Genomic DNA, 17,513 nt, shown 5'->3' with positions numbered 1-17,513 from the left:
AATCATCAGTCACCGTGACGTTCCGAAACAAACAAAGGACAAAAACATGCATCAAATCTCATCTGTAAATGTCAGACCAAGCAGAGACCAACATGTCTGACATCTGATTAAACATATACAGGCACAAGTCCTGCAGATTATGATATCACCTACAATCTGTCGACACAAATGTCATCTCTATCACATCAGCCGGCTGCGAGAGAAGGCGCGGGGACTTGATGAAAGTGGAAAGCCGTTTTGCCTTTAGTTAAACGAGCTTTGTCACAGCCTGCCTAATGAGGGGAGGAGAGCAGGGGGATTGGTCTCTAAACCCGCAGGCATGGCAGTGACACCCTCGGTCTGCTCTGACCTAGTTTACTTTACTCTCCCCTTCTCATTCACACCCAGTCTTACCACAACAAGAGTCGTCCATTCAAAATGTAAGGCTTTGTTTTGGCCTCAAAGGGTAATTCGGTGCAAAGGTAAGTGTTTACTTATAAAATCACCCCATTTCGTAATCTCTTATGAGCGTGAATGAAATTGGCTTTGATAAGCAATAAAGTAAACTTTTGGTTTGAAGTTTTCATGAAGTTGGTACAATGACAAAAAGAAAGAAAAAAAATATGAATAGGCTCTACTTTTTGGTAAAACAGACACAGAAAGGTTCTGACACAGTGGTAGTGCAGTATAAAGCATGACACATGGATAGTGGATAGTGTTTCTGTCTTCCTCTTTTCCTCTCCCTGTAGCTGGAGCTTGGAGCTGTTGTATTGGGTGTTACATAGTGGAAGCAGAGAGAGAGAGAGAGAGAGAGAGAGAAACAGGCCAGTGTTGGATTCTCTGGAGTGTCTGTGAAAAACACCACCATGCCAAAACCAATCTCCTCGTCTTCCTCAGGTCAGTGATTCTGTGAGCAAATGGTTTTTCTCATCCCTCTATCCGCACAGCAGACAAATAAAAAAACACCTCCATCTGTTCCCCGTAGTCACGAAGAGAAGCATTCTGAAGCAAAAAACAAGAAACACACTTTTAGTTAAACAGAAAAAAACGATTTAGACGTGCCAACACACGCACACGCACACACACACAAGCACGCAAACAGAGTGATAACAAAAACAAAAAATCCTGACACTTACATCAAATTTACCTCAAACCATTTATAAACCCTATCTCTTCTACTACATGTTCAATTTGGAGGTTTGCTGTTGTGACAGCTGGGAAAGAGACAAAGACAGAGAGAGACAGAGACAGAGAGAGAGAGACAGACAGAGAGAGAGACAGAGAGAGAGAGAGAGGTAGTAGGTGTCTCGGCCCCACTGCTTTAAATTGGTTTGTTTATTTTTTGGAACACTGAAATATGAAATTGAGCGTCAGAGAATCTTTGTTTACTTGCTGCAACAATTTTCTTCAACTGAGAGAATGTGTCAGTTTCTGCCATGTCTCTCTCCGTGGTATGGCTGAGTGTGTCAAACACTGCGTTGCCTTTTGGGAGGGTTTGGTATGACTCACTGACTCAGTGCCACAAAATGAGAGATTTATTCTACATCACTGGATTTCCGCACGCGACCAATGGTAACTGGACCCGAACAAACCAAATCAGGGCACCAGGTATAAGCCATTAAACTTATTCATGTCTACCTGTTTAGCACCACTATACAGTGCATGCTAAAATGCTGAAGATGCAGAAACACTGCGGCTTGAAGGTAATGTTTTTAATGGTTTGTCACAGACAATACATCAGATGATGCAAACAGTTATAACACAGATAACTCTTTGCTCTTTGGTATATGAATTTAATCCGCTCCTGAAAGTATGTCTGATTTTTGGATAGTGAAAGCTTATATTCCATTATTTTAAATGGGAAAAATAATAATGCATTCCAAGCTGATCCCCAACCAAATATCATTAAAACATTCTATACAGCTATATAACAGTACACCAAGAGTGTCTGCATATTATAAATCATCTAAAATATCAATTACTTATTTATGTAAGGCTTTATGGACTTATTATTTCCATTGGCGGACAACTTAAACAGACTTGGGGGCAAATTTGGGAGAGGGGTTTTTGAACTGGACAGTGAATTTTAAATGCAAATTTTCAAGAGTTGTAAAAGCAAATTTTTGGATAGAGAGATCAGCAGATTAGCGGATAGGACTGCTGTACCCTGGGACAACGTCTGTACAACTTGCTTTGGATGACATCAAATTATACTTGAGTTATGCTTGCAGGAACTTCCAAGAACTTAGCTACAAACTGTTTTCACTGTTTGTAACTGTGGATGAGACTGTTTAATATGCTTTGTTTCTGTATTGTGCTTTATTGTGTGTATGGTGTTACAGCAGTTGGTTACCCCATTATGACCACCTGTATGACTGTGTAGTGTTGGGTGATTCAGATTACACTAGTGAGTTTTGAGGAATTGGGTTCCTCACCAGAGAATATGTCATTGAGGTTCTCTAGCTCTTCCTGGACTTTCAAGAGCAGAACATCCTGTAAAATCTCTCTCTGGAAATGTGGTTCCACACCCAGCCTGGTCAACTGGTGTTCACTCAACCTCAAAAGGGCTCGACCTGAGAGTGAGAGAATGAGGGAAGGGAGAAGAGAAGTTTACGGGAAAACAAAGAAGGTGAGAGGTAGAGAAAGAGGATGCATGAGAATAAAAATGGAAATTAAAAAAAAGAAGAGTAGTGAGAACTGGAAGAAACAACTCCCCCAGGGCATTTCTTCTCATAACTAATTAAAGTTTTGAGAGTAATTTTCAAACCCATCATGGGTGTCCAAGTCCAGTCCTGGAGGGCTGAAACACTGCTGGTTTTCATATCAACCAACCACTGGGCTCACTGATTGGCTCGAGAGCGCACGCACCCATTTCCCAGGTAAAGATCAGCAGGACTGTGGCCCTCCAGGACTTGACTTTAGCCACATGAGGGATACAGTCACAGCATTGTCTGATAGCCCCCTACTGGCCAACACTGGAACTACCTGAAATGGCATGTTGGAGCATTGCCTGTCGCAGGCTGCTGGACTGGGATGGATACTGGACTTTTATCCAATCAGACACATCCTCTGCCGTCCAGACTGACACTCGTTTAGACAGACCCATTTAGTACGCGGCACCCGGCCCCAATCTATGAACAGAACATCCAGAAAATGTAACATTTTGAAGTACAACATATCAAGATGTAGCCATGTAATGCAGTGACCTTTATATTCTTTTTTCCCAGTATTTTGTTCTTTCTTTTGTTCTTCTCCAGGAATTCACCTCCTGTGACTTAACCACACAGCAACATGAAATAGTTTGACTGTGTACATACATGTATCGATAAATATCATCTAATGACTGTGTAATGGAGATGATCAAAAACAGGATTATCTGGGCTTTAGTTTTATAGGGAGATTATACTGATTTTCAGTATACCATATGTTTATTTGACCCGCACAAGCCTCCAGTCTCGCTCTAGTGTTCCCGACTTTGATATAAGGGGATCCAATTTCCTGATTTAATTAAATAGCCTGATTCACGATTCTGCCAAAACATGAACTCCCAAATTAATAATAAAAAACCCTCACAGCACTGCCAAAAAAAATCTTATGAAAGAATGGTTTGTGCAGACAGCAGAAAGAGGAAAGAGTAATGAGTCGGAATGAGCCGTTCCCCAAAAACATGACACAGGAATAACCGCTACCGTGTAGCCACTCAAAATCACCAGTCTAAAATTTACTTAGTGGTAGATTAAGGCTATCTTTAAAAAAAATCCCGCTAGTAGGCTCCTCTCAGGAATAAACGCAGAAATACGTCGTTGTTTGTGTTGAATCTGCTTGTACTCCTGTGATATTTTGTAGGGTGACCATGCATTCCACTCCTGATTTACTAGGAATTATATGTCACTTTTGGTTCCTGTAAGGCTGATGCTTGACGATTCAATGTGAAACTGCATCTTTACTTAACTTCCGTAATACATAGTCTTTAATAAGATAAATAACTGATAGCATAATAACAGTGGCAAGATGGCCTTCTTTCTTTCCATTCAGGTTTTGGTGGTGTTACGGCTTTCTTAAGGTCTCTTGGCTGTTGCTGCGGTGTTAACGGTAACGAATGAGACTACTGTTTATGGCATGATAGTGTACATGACCTCGATTGGTGGCGTGCGAGAGGGCGGGACCTAAAGAAAAAGGTCAAAGCAATGCAAGTGCACACACAATGAATGGTGTCTGTGTGAAGCAAAAGCCAAATCCTGGACATTTCTGGCGATTTAGAAATCCCTGCCGGGTGCATTTTTAGGTCCGAAAAAGAGGACGTATGGTCACGCTATATTTTGAATTCTGGAGCCGAACCGTGGTGTGGTAACTTTATCTCCTGAAAGTGTTATTATTTTATTATCCTTGACTCAAAACGAGAAAAATAAATTGGGCTGATAAAGTCTCTCGCGCTAACCTTTCATTTACCACGGGGATAGTCCAACACTTTTTCTCGCAGACTCAAAATGTTGTCTGAAGTCAGATTACAGTGCAATTTGATTAAGGACTTTAAAGTAAAATATTTTGAATTTCGAGGACACGTGGTTTTAACTGACAGTCAAAAAGATTATCGGATCTACTCACATTGAATGCACACCCAGGTAAACAAAAAACTGTGTAACCAGACATAAATAGACTTATCTGGCACGTTACAACATGTAAATAGCCTGACAACACGTCATACTGTCAACCGACAAACACGCCTCTGATTAAATTCTGAAGCCATGTGTTTGACGAAAGCGCTAATATGGATCCTTAGACTGTTCAGTATTTAGCAACAACGACATGAAGACACGTAACATAGGCCTACTCCAGGCATAGTGGATATCTTCATGGAACTGTACCCACTGGGATTCTACGCTGTTTTCACAAAATTTACAGTGCCTATCCAGAAGCTCCACCCAGTGGTACTTCCTGGAGCTGCACAACATTCCCTGTGCCGAAAAAGGATGAACTTGAGTAATTACACCTTAACTGAGAATAAAGTAAATGAACTATCGACGAACAAAACCTCAAATTCTTTTTGAGCTTGATCACATTTTAACAGTGAGACGTGACAACGAACACGCATTTTCAAGCGTTTTGGGAATCGAGAAGAACAGAAAGTTTTGGTTGTACAGATTAACAGTGCTGCGTTAACTTCACGCGCTGCGTTGTGATTTTTCCCCCCGTTGTAAAACAAAAGATGAAAAAAACACCTCAGTGGGCCGAATCTACACAACTGACATATGAAAACAGGACGGATTAGAAGGTGATTCGTGACCTACCTTTGCGTTGTCGGGAAAAATGCACACACAGTGTGATGTGATGTCGGAGGACAACGGACCGTTGCTTAACTTTTATGTCTGATCTTTTCTGTCACACCTAGGCGTGCGCATCTGCGCACACCTGGGCATGGGGCAGGAAGCTGCACCCACGTCGGAAAGTGCACGGGAGGAGAGAGAGAGATAAGGAAAACAGCGCGCTCTCTATCGGATGGAACGTTCGCTAGTGTCGTAATACTTGAACTGCAGCCAAGCTTTTCTCTACGGTGCACTTTTTCTCGCTTCCCATGGCTTGGTTCCCTATAAATCTTATCAATAATATTTTTATTTATTCACTCATTCATTTATGCAGAAGCTCGTGTTTATTTTACATTATTTCTCGGTTGTTAAACAGGAGGAATGTAAATATTGTGGTTTGCTGGTTTATGTTCATAAAAATTCTTAACTTCATTTAACCCTCACAAACCAACAAACCCGTTACAATAGCATAACATCACAATATTTGAACAGTGACTTCGGCTTGAAATGGTTTATCTTAGTTCTTAATTTTTGCTATAAATATTTAATTTTTTCTGTGCAAATGTTGTTCGGGTACGAAAAAAAAAACAAAATCGCAACTCAGTAGATTATTTTAAGTGAAAAGCCTTCTTTAAAAAAAGACATGCCAAGGTCAGTTGTAGGGTTAAGTGGTCTGAAACGCTTTGGATTTCGCTGCGCTGGAGCTTACCGTCAGTAAAGCTTTATAGCCAGCAGAGGGCGCATCTGTTACAAAACTACTTAAAAGTTTTTTAATAAGGGATTTCAACCGGACACTCTCTTAGGCTGCGGGGGTAACCAGATACTGTAGGGAGGATAGATGACAACTGCTTGGAACGGGACTTAGCGGGTCTAAACGGTACTTGGTACTCGAAAGAGTTCAGTGCACTTGTAAGGACGGAATTATTACTTGCGGAGCCATTAAGTCAGCGAGTAGCCGGTGCGTGCCTCTGCGCTTCACGCTAAACAGTTGCATGTAGGACCTGTAACGTTGCTAGAAACCCGAGACGCAAAGTTGTAAGATTTGCGTTTTGTTCGGAGAGTAACTGTGGAAGAAAATATGATTTTCTGAAAATATGCCCTATCGGGCATGATGCAGACAACAGTGGAGACAAGTACAATTTTCTAAAAATACATCTTGTCCATTATTACAGCCCGGCAAGGTGAGTGGCGTCTTGTTTTTACAAAGATTTTAGAAGTTTTATGAGAATTTGTTTTTGAGTTACATCTGTAAACATATCACCTCCTTAGTCACCGGTTTCATTATTTTATGACGACTTTATGCTATTCACATTCAAATTTTATTACGGACTAGAGCGGGGAATTGTTTTGCTCTTCACAGCATCCCACAAGATGTTTTCATTTATGAAATCATATCTGATTATTTATGTACTTCGTATTGTTTTAAAAGATAGATCAAACAGCTGCCACAGGTTTGGTAGCTCATTAAATATTTGGGGAAAAACAAGTTGGTAACATAATGTTTGCAAAGGTGCTGTTCATATTTTTCTTTTTTGTTTTTCTTTCCATCAATTTTTTACTCTCTGTTACAGCAGGCTTTTAAAATTGTGCTCCCGGATTGTTAAACTCTTCTTTCTCTCTCTCTCTCTCTCTCTCTCTCTCCACACACTTGCACAAATACACTAGGTGCTAGCCATCTATTCATGAGTCAGTGTATGTTCACTTAACTGACTCTGACCCGGGATAATGAGGAGTCTCTATTGTGTGACTGCATTTTTGACTCCCAAACGGAATCATTCTTCCGTTTTTCCGAGTTCACAACACTGTGCAGGCAGACCTCACACACACACACACCCTCACACAAATGCATGCATGCACACACACACACAGGCCCACACACACACACACACGCACACACACACACAAATGCAAGATGACAAGATGTTTGTACTTGTAAACACAGTGTGTTTTATGCATAGCACAGCTTTCATATTGCATAGTCATTTATTCTTTTATAAAACACCTCTGTGCACTGAACTACTGATCTGAGACCAGTAATACCGAGGTAGCTGAAGTGTTGAGCTCAGAGGAAGAGTTAGTGTGGATGATCCCAGCCCAGCTGTTGGACAGTCAGTGAAAGTAGCACATCTCCCAGGTATCAGTAAGCATTCCGGTCCAAGACCCGCTTCAGAATTTTCAGCCACACGAAACCAATAAAGTGGCGATATCCCGTTGTCATAGTGACGGATAGGAATTGGGAGTTTTCCGTCCGTGAAGTCCTTCCAAAGGGATTTCCTCACCGGTGGTTTTAATCTTATTTGGACTGCAGAATTCTCATGTGTTAATGTTTTCATTTCTGGAGATCCCCATGTCTTTGACAATGATATGCCGCAAAAAAAGGGGGGGGGGGGGGGGGGCAGACAGAGAACATCTGACTCGTATTTGAAATGCTGTCACCCTGTCAAAGAAAAGTGTGTAATATGAGGAGCAATTAAATGGTTGTGTGTGTGTGTGAGAGAGAGAGAGACTGGGAGGGACAGATTTGGACTTTCTGTCTGTCAGACTTTATCCTTAATGTGGCTGATCAGTGGTAATCCCTAAGTCTCCTAGCAGCTTGCTGCTTTTATTGTGTGTGTGTGTGCGTGTGTGTGTGTCTGCCAGAACTGCTTAAATGTCAACTGACGCCCTTTCTGAAGGAAATGAAAAAAGCTGTGATGGAGCGTTTTTAAATGAGTTTGCTAAACAGCCCGGTTCCTGTACTCTAAACGCTTTTGTGTAGAGCGCAGAGAGGACGTCTAAAATGACCACTCCATCTGAGGTGCCTTCACTACAATGTCTTTATATTAGTCTGCGTACGCTTTATCTCCATGGAAACTCTACAGCACTCACAAATAGGTGTTTAAGAAATGTTTCCAAGGATTTGCAGACAAAATGAGATCGTCCAGCAAATTCAAGTCAGTTTATCAAGAACATTTGCTTTTGCATAGAACTTAGAATGCTTTTGGATGCTAATGTTCCAATAAAAAACCTTATCAATCACTAAAGTGTCCATTCCACAGTCCAACACACTCGTCTACTCATGTATATTGGTCTGGCATAATGGCATTGTTCCAGTAATCCACACTAGGCTTTAGAGGTAATTGTGTTTCATAAAGGACTTGTGAGATGGCAGAATCTTTTCTCACTGTCCAGTTGCTGGACTGTGGGAATGTGTGGCTTTCGGTGTTGCACTGGAATGTTAGGCGTTCCTCTCTCTCTCTCTCTCTCTCTCTCTCTCTCTCTCTCTCTCTCTCTCTCCTGGACAGCTGTTCAGCTGGGAAAATGTTTGCTTGTGGAAGAGTCTCTGTGGTCTGACATGGAACACTAGGTGGCAGCACTGGTGAATCTGACTTTCTTCAACACTCTTGATGTGACTTGCTCAAAGGCCAAGAGCCATCATGTTTAGGAATCAAAGGAATCAAACCCACAGCTTTTTGGTCACCAGACTGCCACTTACCACTAAGTCTCTGCCTCTGTCTGTCCACATGCTCACCTGAATACAGACCGGATGGTAAATACAGGTGATTTATCGGGATTGTTAGTAATTAGCTATGTCAGCCTCTGGAATGTTCTGAGATTTACGGAACTGTTCCAAAGAATGTGGAATTCCAAAGAGCATGGAACATGGTCCGGTTCTTATCAGTGAGTGAATAATGGAACATCACTATTTCTGAAGTTCCACCTTCAACCAATGAGAAACACAGTTGAAATATGAGTTCATGGAGACCTTTGTAGAATGTATTTTTGGCGTGCCAAACTTTTCAATGGAACATTTAAGCTGTTTTTGAGTGTTCTGGATCACATTTGTCCCCTTCTCTTTTTTCAGCCAGCTTTTCCTTTTTTAAAAAAAACTTGATTAATGTCTACTTCTTTGATCCAAGTTGTTTTTAGTAACGTGAGCAATGGAAAAAATCAAGATGTACCAATTTTAAAAGTGAGCAGTGAAGTCGTAGAGCCCTGTGTTCTCGCATTGAAATGCCAACCAATGCCAAACTGCTAAGGTCTGATTGTAATTACTCTAAGTGCATTGAAAGCAGTGTGGTTAGCATGGCAAAAGTTCTACATTCTCAATGTGCATACATCATTGCATTCAAAGACTTGGCTCCAAACTGGAATCGAACTTTCACATCAGAATGCATCTCTGGAGTCATTACTGGACGTGAAAGAGAGAGGCCAACGTATGTTTGAACGTGCCTGTTTTTGCTTTCACTCTGGTCTGTCATGTCATGGGAGCAGAGGTTCTCGAGTTCTTTTCCAGGTTTTCGCGTAAAGTTCTGTATATCTTGTTGTTCTCATGCAGGTTCTGAATGGAGAACAAGGCGATGTACCTGACCACGTATGAGGAGCAGGAGAATGGTTCCTTCTATGAGGAGGGCTATGATGGACGGAACCTGTCCAAACTCAACCTTTGCGAGGATGGTAGGTGGAAAATCCCATTTAGGAGTTGGTTCTGTTTGATTCAGTGTTTTGCCTTGCCTTATTTAAACCTCAGTGGAAACTCTTGATTAATTTTGCATTGGAAAATTCGAGCAGAACAGAGGAGTTGAATACTTTTGTGTTTCTTTTATCAGATTATTAAGACAGAATCCCAAACAGCTGTGAAGAAACTTCCAAAACAGCCTTTGTAGAAAACAGCTCACTTATTTCTTTTGCGGTTGAAATGTACAATCATCATTACCAAAGCCCTGAAAAATCCCCTCAAATCTGATCAGCTCCTCTCAAAGACCAATGTTTATTCACTGTCTCCTAAAACATCATCCCAATTCACCGGTCTTTTCTTATTTCCACTCGATGAGTCTGTGGCAAGTCCAGATTTTGAAACATTTGTGGGATTCTGTCATACATTTGGAACCAAATTTATTTATTCGCCAAATAACTTTCTCAATAGACAAGACAGCTTGACATCAGCAGATGCTGCTTCGCTGTAGAATCCTTTGATGAGTATTTTTCTCAGAAAAAGTAACTAAAGGACAAATGAGGGCGTAAAGTTTTCACTGATGTTAGGCGACGTCGACTTTAGCCTGGTACTCATTCTATCCGTAATGTGGCGTTTACATAGCTAAATGTCAGTACAGGAGACGCAACACCTTATGTCTCTTCAGAAAAAGGTTAAAGAGGTCAGAAGACGCGCTGTGAAAATAAAACAAGACTGTTTTATTTCAACAGGACCAACACATTTATTGGCTGGAACGTTTCTTTTTTGTCCGTTCCAGACCTCCAGTGCGCTGGAAAAACAGGGACAAACTGTTAAAGTGACAGTTATGAGCTTTGATTTTGTACTTTTAAATAATGAAACTAATATGCTTTTTATGAGTTGAATGTTCTCTCTTTCTCCTTCTCACTCTCTCTCTCTCTTTCACTGCTCCCTTCACACTCTCCCTCTTTCTTTAGGTCCTCCCCTTCACTCTCTCTCTCTCTTTCTCTCTCTCTCTCTCTCTTTTTCTCACAGAGATTATAACCGCAGTCATCTCATTGTAAATGGTTTAATAATATCTCAGTAAAACATGTATTCTCTGTGTTCAGGGCTGTAGAAATTTGAGTCGGATTACTGAATGGAGACCTCCCTTTGCTGCATAAATAGAGAACTCAATGTCAAGTGCTATTTACTGCCCCATGCGAATGCCGGAGAGATGTAAATATTATAACGGGGACCTGATTCTGCGGAAAGCACGGGCTGAAATCTGATACACATGACAGCATCGAGGTGTAAATCATTCCCAAGCACCCGGTCGTTGGAAGTTTTAATATGCTTGTTTACGTCCAAGTTCCCATTGATGGAAGCTGGCAAGATTTGAGCTGGCAGGGAAGGCCAAGTTTATCAGAGCCCAAATGTGTTCGACATAAATCACACGTCACACAAGCCAGGCTTAGCAACATCCAAGTCCAAAGTTTACACTCTTTGACAAAGCATTTATTTCCTTAAAAAAAAAAAAAAAAAAGACTGTCTTTTGGGCCTGTTTGACTTTAGGACCAAGTTCAGTTCATTACATGTAAATAGGAAGCATATGGATTTGTGTAATTTGCATGTTTTCTTGATTCAAACAGTATTTTCTTAAATTAAGGGCAACTGCTCCTCAGACTTAGGGAGCCTCTGAAGAGCGTCGTTTCCAGAACGTTCTTCCGTCTCTGCTGAAATGTGCAGAGATGCTTTAAATTGCTTAAACGTTTCCCAAGCATTCTATCAAACCGCACATGCAGGAGCAGCTGTGTTTGCTTTACTGTGTGGTAAAGGTAAGGCCCTTCAGCCTGTGGGATATTTTCTTTTCTTTTCTTTTTTTTTTTTTTGCCCAGAGTTATTGCTAACGGAGAGACAAAGCGTGTGAGGAGAGTTCTGTCCGTACGGTAATGACATCACTGCCCATTCAGGGACGATTGAAAATGTGCTTTAAGAAACGCAGGGATGTGTTAACGGAAATTTAGGCTGAAAGCCCGCTATTATGGCGGATCAAGCCTCAAAGTAGGTCTGCCTCTTTTTTTTCCTCCCTCTCCCCTCTCCATCTCTCTCCCTGCTTCAATCTCTTTCTGTATTTCTCTGTCTCTCTCTCTCTCTCTCTCACCATATCAGCCTATCTTTCCCCTCCTCCTTGTTTTATATGCCCCCCACCCTCTCTCTGTCTCTGTCTCTGTGGTATTTATGAGCATGATTAATTCTATCCTCTGGCCCAGATGCTGAGAGATGAACTTTGCTGTCATACACGTTTGACCTGGAAACAGCCAATAAGAAATTTCATATGATGAATAGGACCCGTGTCACTAATACCCTCCTGTAGAGAGATTCCCATGGTGCACTGGGCACCACGTCCATCTCATACCTTCTCTCAGGAGCACACTCAAAGGAAAGAGAGATTATTTTATGAAATACGAAACTGAAAACTACTTTGAAAATACATGAAAAAGCATTAGTCATTGCACTGTTCTTTGAACAGAAAACAATGGACATGCAACCTTTGGAATTTCGCTTATGTAGAATTTAGAATGTGCTTTCGCTGGAAAATTCTTTTCCAGAGAGTCAGAATAAAAGATTACGTGACTTGCGCATATTTTGTCCTTCCAAACACACATCACTCAGAGTGTGTAGATCATCTGTTACAGTGTTAAGAAATTAGGAAAATATTAAATATTAAGAAAATCTGTTTTCTAAGTGCTTGAATTATCTATGCCCAGAATTACCTCCCATTTCTATGTGTTTTAAGCAGAGCGTTTGTACCTGAGCTGACACCTCTAGCAGTCCTCTTTATATAAATCCTGACCAAAGAAACTCATCCGTGTAATGTGGTGTGTTTAGCAGTATGACTGTAATAATATTGAGTGTGCAGGGACAGAACCCTACAGTTTAGTGCTATCCTGCCCCTTCTTTGCAACGGAGAAAGAGAAGCGTGTTACACATCTGTTTTAGAGTAAGTCGCGAATTATCCAACATCTTCAACAAAGTCGTAGACAAGAAATAAACTTTTGATAAGTCTAATGAATCTGTTTGCAGATTTTCAACAAAACATAGCTTTGTGATGTCTTTGCCAACACAGAACTTTAAAGTTGCTTTGTTTATCCCTTTTCGTAAAAATCTTTTGTTTCTTTTTAAATTCAGTCAGTTCCACCAAACGCAGGAGGAAGACAGATGGATGCTGTGGTCATTTGAATTCCTTGTCTGCCATCAAGTATGCAATCGTGTCCCTCTACATCCTGGTCCTTCTGAGCATTTTTGGTCTCTGCATTGCAGGTAAGCCACCCTCTCCCTCTCTCTCTCTCTCTCTCTCTCTCTCTCTCTGTCTCTCTCTCTCTCTCTCTCTCTCTCTCTCTCTCTCTCTCTCTCTCCCTCTCTCTCTCTCTCTTTCTCTCTCTCTCTCTGTCTCTCTGTCTCTCTCTCTCTCTCTTTCTCTCTCTCTCTCTCTCTCTCTCTCTCTCTGTCTCTCTGTCTCTCTCTCTCTCTCTCCCTCTCTCTCTACACTTGTGTTTTCAATGGTACTGTTGTCATAGCTGTGGCCTGTGCTATGGTTATTACACACAAACCAACTGCCCCATCTGCAAACCTTACCCGTGGTGATAGAAACCAGATTTTCTTGAGAGAGGGACCAATGGAATGCGGTTCCCCAAAATAGTGCTTTATAGCTTCAAGGCATCTTGTCCATATTAACTTCCCTTATCTAAGGCAGTGGCGAGCATGTTGACACTCCCTGTGCTGTAGTTTGTGCCTCTGCGTGTATGGAATCGGACACCAAGGCATACAGACTCTCTCGTAAGGATCTCGAACTGAAACTCCAAAATCTCGCGTCCATCTGGCTGCAGGAAAGGCTTTGCAGCCCAAACTGCGCAACCAATTACATCACAGATTCCACAAGATAATGAATTCCTGGCAAATATTTTGGTTTCTACCACAGTAAAAGACAAAAAAACCCCCAAAAAAACACTTTGATCAAGCTTCGGTAACAGTTAGGCATGGGACTTCAACTGTGGTTGTATTTTACATTCTGCTCAAAGCCATTCTCTGCCTCATTCCTGTCTCTCTGCATAATCTGAATAAACTACCTCCATCTCCTAATCCCTGAGCATACTTTGACACCATCACAAATGTAAGGTGAAGAAACTTTCTTGTGAGAAATGGGCAACTCAGAAAACAGCTCTGAATTTAAAGTTTGGCAAAAGATGAAATTATAAGCCAGTATTGGTTTAAAGCTCAAGCTAAGGTCATAACCTCCAAGCCATCCATTTTCTGTACGGAACCGCTTTTGACAGGAGACCCCGAGAGACGTAACACCACTGTACCTCAAGTTGATGTGCATTGGTGTACAATTTAAAAAGGCGTGCGCATATTTCCCACAGGGGCACTTTGCCCCGTGTGACGGTCTGGTGAAATTTTGGGGCTTAGGGCTAAATCCATGCCAACGCGTGGAGTAGCGACACATCCACGTTTCCCAACTTTCGCTCAGCCATCGTCGTGCCTGCCTGATCGACCCCTCCGCCCTCTACAGATGAGGGGAAACTCAACCCCCGTTCGGTGTGTGTTGGGCGGGATAAGGGACTTATCCTGTCCATTGAGATGTAAACGCCTTGTTCCGTATCAGCTCGCAAGTATCGTTCAACAGGTTCGCAGGAACCGTAGCAATCCAGTTGGAAGTATCATTAATCAATGATGACATGCCATGTCAAAACTTTTCCCGAACAGGCATGCATGAGGAATATTCTGCATTTAGTGAACCTGGTGTGTTTTTATATGTGTGCAGGTGTGTAGGCTGTTTGTCAAGCTTAGTTGAATACATCTGATTTTTGTGCTCAGAAGTTTCCATATTAGATAAAATCACGTCTGCACACATGAAGCGAAAGCCAGTGTACCTGTTAATCTGGCTAGAGAGGAGTTACTGTTGAAGCAAACCACAGTGATCAGGATTAAACACCTGCAGTTGTTAATGACACTGGCTGACACAAGCGCACAGACACACCTGCTTGGAAGAAAAACATGAAGACCTTGGAACAACTCATGAGTTGTCTGACTCCACTTTACTGATGTCCAAGACAGCTCATTCAGTGTGTCCGCCAGCAGGGCCATAATCGCTGGAAACTCTGATCCTAATCATGGGAGGTTGGCATGGTTACTGGTGCATCAGAGTACCTGTGAATAAGACTCCGATTCTGAACGACAGGGTTTGGTTTGGACATTTTTCTCCCAAAAATGCTACCGGAACCTGAAGGCCAGGATGTTTAACAGAGCAAAACGTATGGTGGAGGACATAGTTATCCTATTTTACTGGGCCTCTGAGTAAAATACAAGCAGTCAAAGTTTTGTCTTTTTATTTTTTGTCTTCATATCTCACCAACATCGTCCCAAACTCTAAAATCACCATTTCCAGTCAAGTAAGAATGAAAGCAGACCAGGGATAATGCAAAGATCATTTGTTCCACATTATCCTGCTCATTCTACCACTACTTACCAAAAATGATCTATCTAAATAAGGTTTTCAATTGTTTTATGGAGGCATTTTGTACATTTCTAGTTCCATCACAAAAAAATTGGTTCACGCCTGACTTCTGGCTGTTAGTTCCATTCTTCATGTCGCTAAGCCAAACATCTGTACATTAGTCTGATTCTGTACTGTGCTATGTCAAACACCTCATCACTTGTTCCAAAATGATCCTATTAACCAAAACAACCACTATTCATAAAACTGCTGCAAACATGAATACATGAATGGCCTAACTTCATTTATACTTTATTTACAATGATAAAATACAGTCAGTACATGTTTAAGGTGTTTAACAGGCAACAGGAGGGACCCATCCAGTTTGATAGGAACTATTTGGCTTGCTTTCACATGGTCAGGATATAATTTGTTGTGACACCAAGATTCTTTCACCCATCATTGTTCACCAGTCATTACAGAGAAATAACGACCACTCTCCAGCCAAGAAGAGTCGAGTATTTCAGCAAAGGTGCGAAATACCGATGTGTAAGAGTAAGGTTGGAATGAGGCAACATTTCATCAAGAGACTCCCTGAACAGCACAGAGACCAGCATCCCAGCAACTTTCATTCTGTGCATTAGCAATTTATGGGTTAGCGTCAAGCTAATTTTTAAGATCAACAGAATAAGCTGTCACAAAAGCTCTCTCAGTAATGATAAGTGACTCATTAGAGAGGGAGATGGATGTGGCATGTCTGTAAGGCGCAGAACCTTGGCTGGATGAAGCCAGTTTTCCATACTGAAGACCGTGCACAGCAAGCCATTTTCATTCACATTTGCTTCTCATTTGCGTCCAAACTGAGATATTTATGAGGTTGTGGATGAGATGACCTACACAGGATCTTGTAAGTGAGAAAGAGAAGGAGACAGCAAGAGAGAGAGTTGCATTAATCAGAATTTGAGCATATATTGTGCTTTTTGTGTGTGTGCGTGTGTGTGCGTGTGCGTGTGTGTCTGTGTGTGAGTGAGTGTGTGTGTGTTTGAGTGTGTGTGTGTGTGTGTGTGTGTGTGTGTGTGCGTGTGTGTTTGCATATGCATTTACATGTGCATTTCATCTGAAGATTTTCATCTTTAATAATTTCTCCATTACTCAGTGTGGCGATGACCTGGTACTCCATTTCTGTACAAACCCGCACACGCAGGCACACACACACACACACATACTCACATGCATGCAATCCCATTCCAAACAATGGTAAAGCTGAACAGTCCAACCCAGCATCAGCACAGCTGTCCTTCATTTCCAGTGGTCTCTAATATGCTATCAAGCTGTGTTCATCCCCAGAAGGCACAATGCTTTTCCGCACACACTTCAGTCACTGAATCCAACGCCTACAGTTGGTTAGCATGTGTAGGTTAATGCTTCACCAGCTGTCATCAGGTGGTAACCCTATCCCATAATAGCCACTTATCTCCATGGCAACCAAGAGTGGTACATTGGCTGTAAGTAACACAAGAGACGGTCAGAGTGATGAAAACTCATGTGGTTAAATGATCGATAGAGGTAAACTTTTTTGTCCCTGGCACTTTGCGATACTTTGTGGTGAGTATTTTTAAATGGATCTCGTTCAGTCTCACAAATTTTCGACATGAGATCATATAATGGCACGCCAATTTTGTGTGAAGCGTTACGAATGATACCATAAAAAAACTTCTTAATGGTAATCCTTAACCCTACCCTTAACCGTCAATCATTTATCATATTAATTTTGGACATAACATGTTGTATAGGGCACAGCTCATGGGATTACACTGTGATAGTTGCATATGGCAGTGTATGGAATTCGTCTATGTGCTTATTTTGGTGAGACTTTAGAGAGTTTTTTTTTCTAAAGGGGATGGAGGGTTTATTTCTTTTCAGTAATGTACTCAGCAATACTTTTTGTGTTTTCTTTTTTTCCCCAACTTTCTTTGATTTTTTTTTTTTTTTTTTTTTTTTAAATTTAGTCAGAATCCCGTTTGAATACATTTTAAATTTGTCTGGCGCGGAGTGGTTTTCATGTGATTCTGAGAGTACATAAGAGGTTAGTAAACCACTGTGACCATGGTTAGTTTGAGACAGGGGTCTCCCAGGCTATGTCCTGGACTGAGGTTAACACACCGGGCTGCCAGTTAGGCTTTAAAGTGTCCTTTCATCCAACGTGTTGGGAGATTTTTTTTAACTACCTTTGGGATTCTCTTTGTCTCCTCTACATAAACTGTGAGGGAAGCATGGAAAGATACAGTCGATTTCATCATTAATGTTTACGAGACTAAGTAAT

General features: G+C 41.4%; 1 protein-coding gene across 1 annotated transcript in view; it reads left to right on the top strand.

Moving 5' to 3' along the window:
* The first annotated feature begins 9,607 nt into the window (after positions 1-9,607).
* The window catches only part of scara5 (scavenger receptor class A, member 5 (putative)), a 39,830-nt gene continuing 31,924 nt past the window's right edge, over positions 9,608-17,513 (top strand). Inside the window, exons 1-2 of the mRNA XM_030782727.1 lie at positions 9,608-9,719; positions 12,886-13,017. Of these exons, the coding sequence (XP_030638587.1) occupies positions 9,608-9,719; positions 12,886-13,017 (244 nt within the window). The remainder of the gene's footprint in view (positions 9,720-12,885; positions 13,018-17,513) is intronic.

This window comes from Chanos chanos, chromosome 8 (assembly GCF_902362185.1).
Source record: "Chanos chanos chromosome 8, fChaCha1.1, whole genome shotgun sequence".
NCBI lineage: Eukaryota > Metazoa > Chordata > Actinopteri > Gonorynchiformes > Chanidae > Chanos > Chanos chanos.
This window is presented reverse-complemented; position numbering and strand designations above follow the sequence as displayed.